Source organism: Xylocopa sonorina, chromosome 4, assembly GCF_050948175.1.
Source record: "Xylocopa sonorina isolate GNS202 chromosome 4, iyXylSono1_principal, whole genome shotgun sequence".
Lineage (NCBI taxonomy): Eukaryota > Metazoa > Arthropoda > Insecta > Hymenoptera > Apidae > Xylocopa > Xylocopa sonorina.
The window spans coordinates 11,499,075-11,512,988 of NC_135196.1; the positions used below are offsets into that span (position 1 = coordinate 11,499,075).

Here is a 13,914-nt window from a genome sequence, read left to right on the forward strand (position 1 = left end):
GTTTTGTCATTTTCAAGGTTCCTGGACACGTGTCGTGCGTATATGTACACGGTAAACTGGTGATTTTAATGGCGCGTGTTGAATGTAATGTATTTAGCGACGAAATGACACTTCACCTTACCAACTACGTAGTCGGCACGTGGCTCCTCGGAATGCAAACATACGTCTGCGTTAAATACATAGAATCATGGCGATAGGATCCTTCGAATCGACATATCGCGGGGGCAATCTTGCACGGGAAATATTTGTCATACCTTCGAAAGCTGATGCGTTAATGAACGTTGATAATTGATACACGTGGTAAGCGAGCGGACGGTTCAGGAAAGTGTAATAACATTTCTTACCGTTCTACACTATTGTTAGTTAAAAGGTATATCGAGCATCTCTGTGAACGTATGCGGAATAAATCTAGTTTACTCGTAAAGTAAATATTTCATTGTCAATGATTAATATTCGAACAGTGCCTGTAGCAATGTCACGAGTAACTAGTACGACGAATCGCATAATCATCCAAGGAACGATAATAGGTATTATGACATTTTCACTGTAGGAGACGTTAGATTAACGTAGAGGCGATAACTTATCCATTTCATCGAGAAAGCAAATTCAACGATAAGCGATTTAAAGTCACAACGATGACCTTTTTCTCGCCATGTGATGTGCTATCGATTTACAACTGTTAATGTTTCAATTTTCATTACTACTCTTTCTCTGATTGATAGGTGTTCTTTGTTACTCCTCGAGAAACTTTGATATGAAAAGATCGACAGAGAAAATTTATCGAGGCGTCTACGTGCGAGTACGTAGCAGAATGTATCGCAGAAAGCGAGCAACACGAAGGGGTTTCCCTAACGAATTGGGGACGAGAATCTCCTATGTCCTTGGCACATCTGTGAAGACCTCAAGAACGTTGGAAGGTTACACACACGCTCCGATAATATCAGGGCGGCAACTTTTTCAGGCGACTGCTGAGACTCCAAAGAAATCCAAATCCTCGCTCGTCTCCTTTTAAACAAATCCATTAATCTATCTTCCTCTCTTCCGCTCTTTTTTCTTGTCTCCTGCGCATACCGTTCGCCTGATTTTCTTTTTTATCCCTGTTTGGGGATCGTTGCGCGCTGTTGACTAGTCGTCGACCAGATTTGCCAAGGATCTTACGGAAGGGACCTTTAAACGTTCAGACTTGTCTGTGCACGAGACGCGAGACATGTGCGAAATTAACTTTTTAATCCGCATCGACTGCCTTTACATTGATAAGATCATGCCTGCGGCTGGCATTGCTTTCCAAAATCGCAGCTTTGCATTCCGCGAACAGTTACGAGACTACCAATCGTCGTATTCGCGATCGTATCTAGCGAAAACGAACAGCGGACAAGACGTTGGATAAGCGAGATATGACATACTTAATTTCGTTATGCATCATCGATATGCATCTCGTACAACGCAGAGGCAGTGTAAGTGGCTCGTGTACCAGACCAGTCTGGTGTAACCGAAACGAATCGGGTCTTCGTCCTTGCAAGTTCAGACACGTGAACGGCGATTGTAGGACAGCGGGCATTCAATTCATACGGCCCCGCATAATGAACGCATTCGTTGGTGGAATTCGTATGACTCGAAGAAAGCGGCTGAAAATAAAACGCGTCGATTGGAACCGCTGGTTACGTTGCGCCGCGCGTAATTAAATAGCGCGCCGTAAAAACTCGAATAAAATCCGTTTGAACGGAATAACACACTACATACATACGTTAGCGCTACGTTGACTCTCGCATAGACTCCGAAATGCGGCATTTAAGTTCTCCGACTTCGTATCCGAGCACGTGTGTACCGATATCTGATCAATGTAGCGTAATATCTGCAAGAATTTATAAATCGAGGTGCATGAATAGTCAGATATAATCGACAGCTACACCCGGACTTTGTACACGTCGTACCTCTTTGGTTTAATGACGATATATGAATTAATAATGAAATATTCGCGAGAGAAAAGAAGAAAGATAAACGAGTGTGACGCGCGCCCGTATGCGGCACAAGCAGGAGGAGTGTTACTCGTAATCGTGAAACGTAGTTGCATTCGTCAGAGAATTCAAGTGTCAAGTAAGGTGTCAGAGAACGCGAAGGAGGGACTGCGTATACATATACCCTATACGTATTTATACGCGTATAATACATATAGCGGCGCTCAACCGAACGAAAGGCGCCGTTGGCAAGAAATATGGAAATGTTAGAGATTCGCGGCAGTTTCCGAGGACAGAGACACTGTCCCCTGTTTGGAATTCGAAATACCGACAATCGCAGTTTTCCTGATCAAACTAGATTGCATTAAACGCGGAAAAACGATGGGTTACATCGTAGAAGGTCACTCCGTTTGCTTTACTCGCGGAAGATCAGCGAGCTGAGGTCAGACACGTGGAACACTCTGTATTACGACAGTGTGAACGTGTATATAGATACATGGTATGTACACACGAGCAATTCGCGAATCACTCCACCGATGATCGCTCCCCTCCTCCGCGCCCCTCTGTATGCAGACGCACCATCATCAATTCATCGACGTTTCTCTCATTTACCATCTGGGGATCTGATTCGACTGGACCGATCCATCGATTCGAGACAGCGAGATTTCATAATTTCAGCCGATGCGTCTCTTTTCGCAACAGCACCACTCGATTACTTATTTGCAACGATCGAGAGAAACGCATCGCGGTTCAAGAATATGTTAAGAGAAAGAAGAGGAAAGAGAAAAGAGACGTATGTTCGTAAATATATTATTCGTAAATCGCTGATAAAACCGTACGTGAGGCTAAATATGATCTCGCTATCTTCTATGTGACGCTCGAAATGAATGAAAAAAAGAGGAACACATTGTGACAACGTTGTTTATCGTACGCAGAGAATTTGACAGTTTGATACGCCTAGATAGAAGTGTACGTATGTACGTATGAACTGTGATCTCGATAAGTCCACGTTTTCGATGCCGATCTCGATAACTCTTTAATGTTGACACTCGAGTTAATAATTGCTCCCGATCTTTTTGTAACGACACGTGATCCAGATGATGAATATGTGAAAAGTTGTTCTTTACAAATTGTGCCAATCACGTTCAAGTTTTCTCACGCGATTCATCTTTTTATCGAGAACGTGAACTGGGACCTTCAGAAAAATCAATGTACTTTTCTGTTTATCGAGGCGGTACACTTGTAGCTATTACAATATTGATTAGCTGATTAGAATTTACGCGGCTCACACCGGGTATTGTTTAATAACTCGCTTTAATCGTGCACAGACGTTCGACTCTCGAAGAGTAACAAGAACGAAGAGACAAAAGGGAAGAGCGAGCAACGCGTGGCAGGCTCGTTGGTGTACATCCACAGCTACATAGCAAAAGAACGCGATTCATTTAAATGGTAACGCAGGAACTTCGACATCATCGAATGGATGCATTTCCATGAATTGCAATCGTTCGCGTTCCGTCTGCTAATATACATCGTTTATTCACCTTTGGCATTATTAGCTAACGTATTCCTTCGCGTTTACATTGACGAGCGAAGACGCGAATATTTAATTGTTTTAATTATTTAGATGTCGCTACTTTTTCCAGAGACGTTGATGGAAAATATTTTCGTAGATAATTTAACAGCAAGAGAAATAAATGTTCTATTAATTATATTGGTCGTTAGTAATCGATCTAGATAAATCGAGGGAGTCTTGTTAATTTAATTATAAACGACCAAATAGCGCGCGGAAACATAATTTTTTGACGAAGAAGCGTATAAAAATGTTGCATACATTAACTTTACGCACCGACGGGGAGAAGCAAAAACTTAATGGTCTTCTCTGTTAATTGTCCTTGGCTCCCTCCTGCGTTCTCGTTTCAACCGTTATTCGCCACCAGAAAAAAACATATCGAATTAAGCAGACACATCAAAATTTGTTGAATAACGAGTGATAGGCGAAATGTAAGCACGAATATTCTTCTATGTACAAAGGCAGACTTCTACATACCAATGGTCTTCGAAGCTACGATACAATTGGGAATTAATTCGCTTGTACTCGCGTGTGACCGTCCATCTCACATTAACGCTCGTTAAATCCACGAAACGTTTCGTAAATAATTGTTGTCCGAGCTATCCGTATCTAAGGACACGTGCGAAACACATTAACCGTCGAATACCAGGTATAATCAATCGTTTTGTTTTTATTTCTGCTCCGGATGGTGGTACGACAATCGTTTGAAATTCGTCATCGAATCGTTAGTACAGCTCTGAAAATGTCTGTCTCCGATGATTTCGTATAACTGTTAATTTCTGAAAAAAGAATTGAAGAGAATTTAAGCACGATAAACCGCGTTATATTTGGTCTCCCGTGCTGTAACGCGGTGTTTAGAGTCAATCCAAGTATAACGAAGTGTCGAACAACCGACCTTTTCGATTATCAGCGTTTCGTCAACGTATCCCGCTGTTCGACATCTACCCCGTACCTTACAACACGCTTAAATGAAGCGAAGTGAATTAAAAGTGTCAGTCGACTTCGTTGCGAGCTACGAGTTCGATTCCGTTCAGCCGCGAATAGAAGAAATGTCTTCGTCCTCCTTGACTCTCCGCCCGAGGAACGAGGTAAATGTAATCTCGAGTTGCAAGGACCCGATTATCTGCGTATAAACAAACTAGTTTAGAAAACGTGCGTTGGAGATATTCAAGTGGCGAATCGCAGTGTATTTTCCACTGTGCGAGTGTAAATTTCGACTTACCACAAAATCGTCAGAGGACAAAGTGTGATTACCTTTTGCACGTACGACCGATCGACACCGACGCGCATCTTACGCACACATAGATACGCGTTCCACGTGTTTGTTTTCTATCGGTGGTGGAATTAATCCAGTGCTGTCCTAGAGAGGGGCTCCTTACTCGGCTCCTCATTCCTTGCCACGACTGCCATCGTATATAACAGGCAAAGAAACAGACCTAATGATCTTCCTTTTGTTTCTCCCTTTTTTTTTTCTTGACATTAAGAATAGAAGACGATACGCAAGGAATTTGTATTACACGTGTACATGTAGCACGGCATCAGGCAGAGTGGGAGAGTCTCTCTAAGCTCCGGGAGCTTAAGTTGAACAGGACTGAGTTAGCCACTGACCGTTCGCGTAGTACACGGAGCATTCAGTAGTATATAAGGGCAAGTCTTTCGTATAGGCACGCATAACCGAGGAGTCATTCCGTGACACGCGTTGTACACGGCCAGGACAATCTCTTCCTCCTGCTTTTTCCTCTTCTTCGCCGTTCTTTTCGCGCGTAGTAAACACTCCAACGTCTGCTTAGTCCGTCAAAGTGGACCTAAGGGAGTACCTCGACGATCTCTTCCCGCTTCTTCCCCGTCAGCTACTCGCCGTTTCCGAAGACAACGAAACTCTTCGAGTACTCCGGCGAACGAGCACCAGAACTTGTCGCAACTTTCGTCCGTCTGCAAACGCGTGCAAGTTGTACCCGTTTGTATAAAAAGTTTGTGTTTACGCCTCAGAGTCGCTCCTGTAACGTGACAGTCGGTTAGCCGAGTGAATGGTAGCGTTAGTGAAAGGGAACGAGAGCAAAGAAACCGAAGGAACTAATGAGAAAGGAAAACGATTTGTGAAATGAGAGAAGTGAGTACTCTAACGAGCTGAATCCCGTGGTCCACGATGCTGTAACTCCTCGCAAAGTGAACGAGCGATTCTGCGACAGCCGTGTGAACGTTAAATGCAGGGCGTAGGTCTGGAGAAAACGTGGAAGATTAGAAAACCACGGGCCCTTCGGCATGTCTTCGACAACGCTCGCTCTGGGAGGATCATGGCTGACGTTGGTCCTGTCCATGTGCCTGACGGCCATCGTTTTGCTGTTACTGCTGCGACGAGGAAAGTTTTTGTACGCCCTGAGGAAGGTGCCTTATCCTCCAGCTTTCCCTATCATCGGGAACGCTTACCAACTGTGCTGCAGTCCGGAGGGTAAGCTAGAAGGAACTTGAACTTGAACTAAGAAATTGTAGAAACGTTCGAGCGAACGTTCTTCGATTCGTTGCTTTACAATATCAAGCCACACACGTGGCGTAGATTATGGTCCAAGTGTAACAGACACGACTGACACTCGTGATATAGATTATGCTAAAAAAAGAAAAAGAAGAACGAAATCGTTTCTACAATTGACCACTGTCAAACACGAGTTATAATCTATTTGGATATGTTTTCATTACCATTGCTCTTCGGTAATAAATCATTCCGACGGTTTACAAGAGAAGAAAAAATAAAGAAAAAGAGTAAAGCGGCGGACGAAGTGTTACGTGTGTTAATAAGAGATTTTGGTGAGCGTGATAACCGATGGGTTGACCGCTCGATCTAGTATTGTGATACTTTTCGGTCTGACCGAAAGGAAATGATGAACGCGGCGAGCCCGATAGTTTCGCGCGTGCCTTAAGAACCGGCAATTTAAATCTTATTAAAGTCCCCAAACACTGTGGAGTATCTTCAGTTTTATCTAAACTCTTTATCGACACACTTTAGTGTTACAACTTAACACATTCGCGGACGTGAACGCTGTAGCATTCAAAATTGCAATTGCACGAATGCCATAGCATTCAAATTTTTAAATCCAATTGTTATTCGATTAATTTTGTAATACCTTAATTGTTTGTAATTATTATCTTTTTTAAAGTAATGCCCAACCGATGAGATCGCCTGTCTATCTTCGCAGCCCACTGAAATTTCACTCCCTGCGAACGTGAGGGTATGCGAACTTTTGCTAGCAACTGTATACGACCTCTGATGTACACGTGCTTTTATTTACAAATTGTCACAAGAACACGATACCCTAAATACTAAAGAAATTCAGAAAAACTAGCGTACAAGTAGATATAATTGACACCGAGAGCACACGCGACTCGTTACTTTGAATCCATAGATAACAAGTGGACAGATAAGGTATGGTGAAAGTTACACTGCACGATGTACATCCATCATTGCATTATTAATCGCATTCACTTGCACTTCTGACGCGACGTGTCGCAGAAAAGTTATCCCCGCCTCTTGTTTGAGACGAAATTACTTTCAAGTAACAACTACTGTACGTGCGAACAAAGCGAACAGAGACGATCGTGGATGCATCCGAGAGGAAAGTAATCTGGGGGGAAAAGAAGAGCAGGGAAAAAATGAAGCCTTATTCGCTTCGGTCACAATAAAAGCATTAAAGATAGTGGCTAGTCCGTCAGGCGTAAAGCTGGCTCCACATCTGACAAACGAACAAATATGAATTCAAGCTAGCTTCTAAAAAATTGCCTCTCCTTAAATCTTCGCAATTTTAATAACTTTCGCATCTCTGAGAACCTATATGCCCCTTCGACGAACTCTAAAAAATACGTACACGCTACGCATCCCCTGTTCAGTTGATCACCAGCCTGCATCTGCGTAAACGTTCACCAGGCGCCAAGAATCCGAGTGTTCCAAGGATTCTTGAGATTAACTGAATTGAAAGTTTCGCATCGTGCCAGTAATTTATTGTAATTACAAGAAACGTATACGATTAAATATAACGTATACGATTATACGGTGAACTCATCGATTCGAACAACTACCCCTGCACGATCGATCATTCGCCGAGTACACGCGCCTACGATCTTCGTACTTTATCGTGGTTTAATTTTTCTCTTATTTTAATTCGCGATTACTCATTCTTCCCCTGTTTATACCTATTTATTCGTCAAATATGGACGCTGCCTGATGATACGAAGAAAGAAGCGGGTCGAGGTCTTTCGCGGCCTGAATAATGCCACGGTACCGTGTAATTGTGTGCAATTACACGTGCCCGAAGAGAGGCGAACTTTTAAGTAATGTCGAGAGAATTTGACGAAATTTTAATAACTCGTAGACTCCTGGAGGTTTAATTCGTACAGCCTCTGCGATTGAGAACAGACGATGTATGTAGGACACACGATGCTGGATTACGAAAACACTGGCGGACGATAGATTATGTACAAACAATAATAACATACTTTACAATGTTTTATAACGCCTACCAGTCCGCGCCGCTTATAATAACCGCCGTAACGTGGTTGTAAATATCGTGATAAAGATGCATACCCTCGAAATCGAAAGGGAATTATAAATATGGTACGATCCCGCGCGTCCTTGTGCGCAACGCGCGAATGACAAATAAAAGACTCACCACTATCCGAAGGACACCGAGTGCCTCTTTTCATGCCAAGATCTGCAGCGAGCGTATGTACGTGTACGCGTGTCTGCTCTTCTTGTTGCAAGTTACTAGTATTCGATGACCTCGCGTTACATTTTTACTGGTCAACGTCCGGTCAATGCGCAGCCACTCCTCGTTCAGAGTTACAGCGGAGATCATCATTTTCATTCGCCTCCCTTTTCTCTTTTTTCTTCTTTCTACACTTTCATCGTCTATATCTTTTCATAGAAAACATCCAAGTAAAAGAAGCTTTCTCTGTGTGTTACAGAATCGTTTAAAAAGATGATCAAATGGGGACAAGAACTGGGGGATATGTACCTGGTATGGGTGGGCATGCGACCTTTCATCTTCATCTACAAAGCAGAGGCGATACAGCCATTATTGAGCAGTAGCATTCATATAGACAAAAGTTTGGAGTACGAATATTTACTGCCTTGGCTGGGTACTGGTTTGGTCACCAGTAGCGGTAAGTATGCGAAGTATCGCAAAGTATGTACACAGGAGTCCTAAAAAAAAGAAAATCAGTAAATAAATAGCCGAATATCTCTGATAAAACAACGAAGATACTATGTGCGCTTTTTTTAAATAACGTTTGTGTTATGGAACGCCGCATAATGGAGATGTAATTGCATCCAGTCGTGTCTAAAATTGAACTCCTCGTTCGACGAATATATGAATGTAAAATGTACGGGATGTTCGTGATTTGAGCACACAATATAATCTGACGGCATAGTAAATGACATACCTAATATTAGAATACGATAAATTCTTCAGACGCGCAAACTCAGGCGCAGCTTTAGAGAATATTGCGTAATTTCGAACGTTAGTTAGGTAGCTGGAGTACGATGATTAAAGGTAACAAAGTTTCCGTTTTGTTTCAGGCGAAAAATGGCACTTCCGCCGGAAATTATTGACGCCGACTTTCCACAGTGACCTATTGGAAGTTTACTTAAAGACCGCGAACAGGGAAGCCGAGATATTAATCTCGTGTCTGAGAAAAGAAGTGGGTAAACCGAGTTTCGACATTGTTCCCTACGCGAAACGAGCAACGCTGGATATAATATGCGGTAGGTGTTAAAATATAATAATCAAGATGTTGCAAGAGAAAGATGAAAGTATCCTTGAGCTAGGCAACTCTCTCAACATCAGCGACCCCCCAAAAAAATCATAGATCGAACCCATTTAATTACCCAAATATACGAGCTGTACAATATCGTATCGAGATCATGCAAAAGAGAAATTATTTATAGCCACGGATAGTCTATAAAAAATCTCGTACGACATTTCCACGTACAAGGAAGAAAAACCGATTGCATACCTACACGCGTCTCGTCGCACAATAATGGAAATACACCTGGAAATAGATCGATTCGTAGCGATCGGCATTCGCGTCGCGATCATACGTGACATAAATAATTAATAAATTTCTCTTAATGATTGAATAATCATTCTATTTTTCTCATAATGTATAGAATCGGTATGAATTAAGACGAGGCCAGCGTATTGAATAATGCGGCGACATTGATCGCCGGCAATAAATGCACATCCAAGTTCCCATTCATAAAAAATTCATTGCAGCGGACTGTAAACATTGATAATGGTTGAAAATAGTTGTTGGGCGAGGAAAACAGCGTAATTTATCCTTGACAATTAAGAATATCAACGAGCTTTGTTCTCGTTCCTCGATTTCAACCGGATCATGATAATTGATCTATCAGAATCCGACGCTTTCATCGGGCATTGCTTTCTTTTGTTCCTCCTCGTTCGATCAGCTTTCCGCTCGAGTAACGCGAGATACCTGTCGCTCGGCCTCTTTCTAGAACGTCCCACGTACTCCCTGGAATAAAATGTATTTATAGAGCAATGTTACGTAGACAATTGGACGACTAAGATATTCATACCGCTCGTCATTGACATGTTATTCTAATTAATTCGTTGTTTTCTATTTTTCATACCCGACAAGCTAAACATAAATCACTATATCTGCGCGTAACAACAGCGTATAAATTCATCGAGATGACGATAGGCGTCGAAATAATTATGAAAATGACAAGTATGAAATAATAGTTGATACTCCGGTTAATTAATCTCACTGTAATTTGTCTCTGCGTAGCTTCGATTTTCTTCTCTTTTGCGTCCTTAATCCCCGTCTCCTTTTTGGCTTCGACAGCTCGATTATACGTCGGGTGGCTGACAAAGAAAGAGTGTTTCACTTTTAGGCAACGGCACGCGGAAGCAATTTTCATTTCGCAAGTTTAGATTGGTTGCGACTCGTCATGGAACAAGTACAAACTTAATAAATAAAATCTTGGCGCCCAGAGAAAAACGCTCTAATTTGTCTGGCAGTGAAACGGACGAACAGCAATCAGTAATCAATGCTGATGTCGCCTCAGAGGACATTCGAGTGCAAAGGATTAAGAGAAATTAATAAATTAAATTACAAACCAATGGCTGTGAGAGCACCAGGCGCAACGCATCCGATCTGTTTAGACGGATACTGATAAGGAATCCGTGGCTTTGAGAGTTCGATGACACGCGGCGATGCTTTTGGGATCTGCGACAGATTCAATCGTCGCGATGATTCCTTTTTATCTGTTCGAATCCGTGGTTGAGCTAATTGCTGGATGCGCTCAGTTATTTCGTAAAGGAGGGCCGACGTTTTCACCTAATGCAAGCAAAAAACGGCCAACAACGATGAAAATCGAATAAGTTATTAGCAGAAAGAGATATAAATATCCAATTTAAATCGTGAACTTACGCGACTACGTTCCAAGATAATTTTGTTGCAGGCTTTGGGCATTCTTCGACTTCTCCCTAAGACAATTTCAGGATTCGTCCGATCTCTGATATTGAATGTAACCATTTCTTTTTTCTCGATATATCATAACTTGAAGAATTTAACGCATTATCGACGAAACAAATTTGATTTTCCATTCCAAATGACATTTCTATTGGACAATCGAATGTTTCCATTGCCACTCTGAACTGTGATAAAACTTGAAACGTCGACTCTAATGAATTCAAAATTTTCTAGATTCTAAACATAAAAATATTGCTTCGCATCGATCTACATTTCATTCATGTTTCATTAAATAAATGACGAGTTGATAGTTTCTTCATTTAACATTGCAGATAGTTCCATGGGATGCGTCGTAAACGCGCAAACGAATTTCGAGAACGAATACGTGCTAGCTGTGAACACGTGAGTACACTTTGCGTTAGAATCTCGCACCTGAAAGAAGGGATCGCCAATGGGTCGCAAATGTACATGTATTTTTATCAGTTTAGCCTCGATCTCGCAAAGAAGATTTCTGAACGTGTGGATGTCCTTCGATCCGATCTTCAAGCTGACTACATGGGGGAAACAGCACGATCACGCACTACGTGTCACTCATGGATTCGTGAATAAAGTGAGCGCGATGCTTCCCTTTATTCTCCACACGCGCGACAATTATATTTATTAATTGATGTTAATTTGCGGTATATTAAGTAAATGCTATTCTTTATTGGTAGATAATAGCGGAGAGGAAAGCCGAGTGGAGAAGTAAAAAGAACGACTCTTCCAATGAACGATTCCAGAAGCGTCAGGCTTTGTTGGATTTACTGTTAGAAATTTCGAAGGACGGCGAAGTACTTACCGACGACGACATCCGAGACGAGGTGAACACGTTTATGTTTGCTGGGCACGATACGACAGCGACCAGTGTGTCCTGGATCTTGTACGCATTGGGAAGGCATCCTCATTACCAGGTGCATACATATTTGAAACTGAGAGGTCAATCTGCTAATCAAAAAAGGATATGGCTGTGTAAAATGTTTGACAGAATGGAAATTTAAAGAAGACGCTATACGAATGTGACTCGTTACCTTTCATTTCAGGAAAAGATACTTGAAGAGTATGACAACGTAGTAGGGACGAAGAAATTAAGTTTAGATATGCTGAGTAAATTGACCTGGCTAGAAGCGTGCATCAAAGAATCTTGGAGAGTGTATCCAGTGACGCCACTAATCGCAAGACAGATTTATCATCCTATTAATATCTGTAAGTAGAAATTGTACGATATGAGGGTGTGAATTAAATTTGAAAGTTTTCTTTAATATGATGTTGGTTTAGTGGGCCATGGCATCCCAATAGGATCAACAGTACTCGTCAATTTATTTCTTCTTCATCGTGACCCACGATACTTCCCAGAGCCAGACGTATATCGACCGGAACGATTTCTTCCCAACGGACCAAAATATCCATCTTACGCTTTCATTCCATTCAGTGCTGGTTCTCGTAATTGTATAGGATGGAGATATGGCACCATTATCGTCAAAGTTCTCATTTTATACATATTAAATAACTATCATGTTGAATCCATAGATACAGAAGATCAACTTCGCTTCATCTGTGAGCTGGTATTACATAATATTGGTGGACTTCGGCTGAAAATCACACCAAGAAAAGAAACAGCCTTTGTTTAACTGCAACAATGTTTGTAAACGTGACCCTGACTACATGTATATTATTATAATTACAATTACTTACAAAAGTAGTATATTCCACTATTTCAAACTAAGCCATAGTAGTTAATCCACTAATAAGAAACTAAGAGTGATAAAATCATGCTCTATCAATTAATTATTGACTAACGAGTGTGTATTATTCATCGTGCAAAGAAATGATATTGAAAGTTTTTGTACCACATTTTATTAGCTGTAACATGCTTCACTAAGTACTTTACAATCGTAAAGGAACAAAAGTATCATTGTAATATTGTGATATTTTATAATATCTTTACCTCATAAGACTTCTAAAATCATCAAATGCCCATATCCACAATTATTAATATTATATCCATTTGTATTTAATAAATAATGTACTCTCTAGACATTTTAGTTCAAAACATTTTCAAAACCTTTTGTTAAGGCTATGTGCATATACATAAAACTGCCAAGAGGCACAAACGCGTACAATGCGGTGTAATATTAAAATTAACGAAATTGACTTAAATTTGGCGCGAATTGTAACAAACACATGTTTAGACTGCTGGCACTATCTCTTCGAAAAGTGCTCGAACTGGTCGTACAGCGTTACCGATGCGCAAAGTGAACTGGTCAAACTAGTGGCGCCATCTATTCGACAAGTGCTGAAACTATACCGCAATTAGTTTCCAGAGTCTACTAAGAGATGGCGCCACTAGTTTTCAATAGTACACTTACTTGTTGGTAACGCTGTGCGACCAGTTTCAGCACTTTTCGAAGAGATGGCGACACCAGTCTAAACATATGTTTCATAATATAATAGGCGCGAGATTCAAACCGTTAATTTTTATATTCGACAACATTGTGAATACTTGTTCCTTTTAATAATTATATACGTACACATACAAGTACATTTTTAATCTGAAACTTCCCAATTCAACTCAAACTGAAGCGATTAACTATAATAAAGCATAGTAGTGGTTCATAGATATAATTTTCTGAGTCCCATCGAGTTGTTACTAATAAACTAACCAAACATTAAGTTATTATTGCTATCAAAAATTTCGAAGTAGTTAAAGACGCATCTATTTGCGATTATAAAATATAAATTGTGTTTCTTTTTTTCGCAGGAAGTCGAAATTTCACTGCTGAAGATGGAACGTACACACACGACGAATTTCCATAGAAATCAAAACTGCGGCATAAAAATCTTATCTTACATAATTACATTTTGTTG

General features: G+C 41.0%; 2 protein-coding genes across 2 annotated transcripts; one reads left to right on the plus strand and one right to left on the minus strand.

Annotated features, from left to right (window-relative positions):
- The first annotated feature begins 5,675 nt into the window (after window positions 1–5,675).
- On the plus strand, window positions 5,676–13,082 carry LOC143422805 (cytochrome P450 4c3). The gene is made up of 8 exons (XM_076893732.1): window positions 5,676–5,974; window positions 8,479–8,676; window positions 9,092–9,277; window positions 11,343–11,412; window positions 11,494–11,620; window positions 11,724–11,960; window positions 12,090–12,252; window positions 12,325–13,082. The coding sequence occupies exons 1-8, from the start codon at window positions 5,788–5,790 to the stop codon at window positions 12,675–12,677; spliced, it is 1,521 nt and encodes a 506-aa protein (XP_076749847.1). The 5' UTR covers window positions 5,676–5,787; the 3' UTR covers window positions 12,678–13,082.
- Window positions 9,861–11,010, minus strand: LOC143423175 (uncharacterized). Its single transcript, XM_076894300.1, is given in 4 exon segments — window positions 9,861–10,047; window positions 10,304–10,400; window positions 10,656–10,875; window positions 10,969–11,010. Coding segments are annotated over 4 exon segments (546 nt in total).
- Window positions 13,083–13,914: the final 832 nt, after the last annotated feature.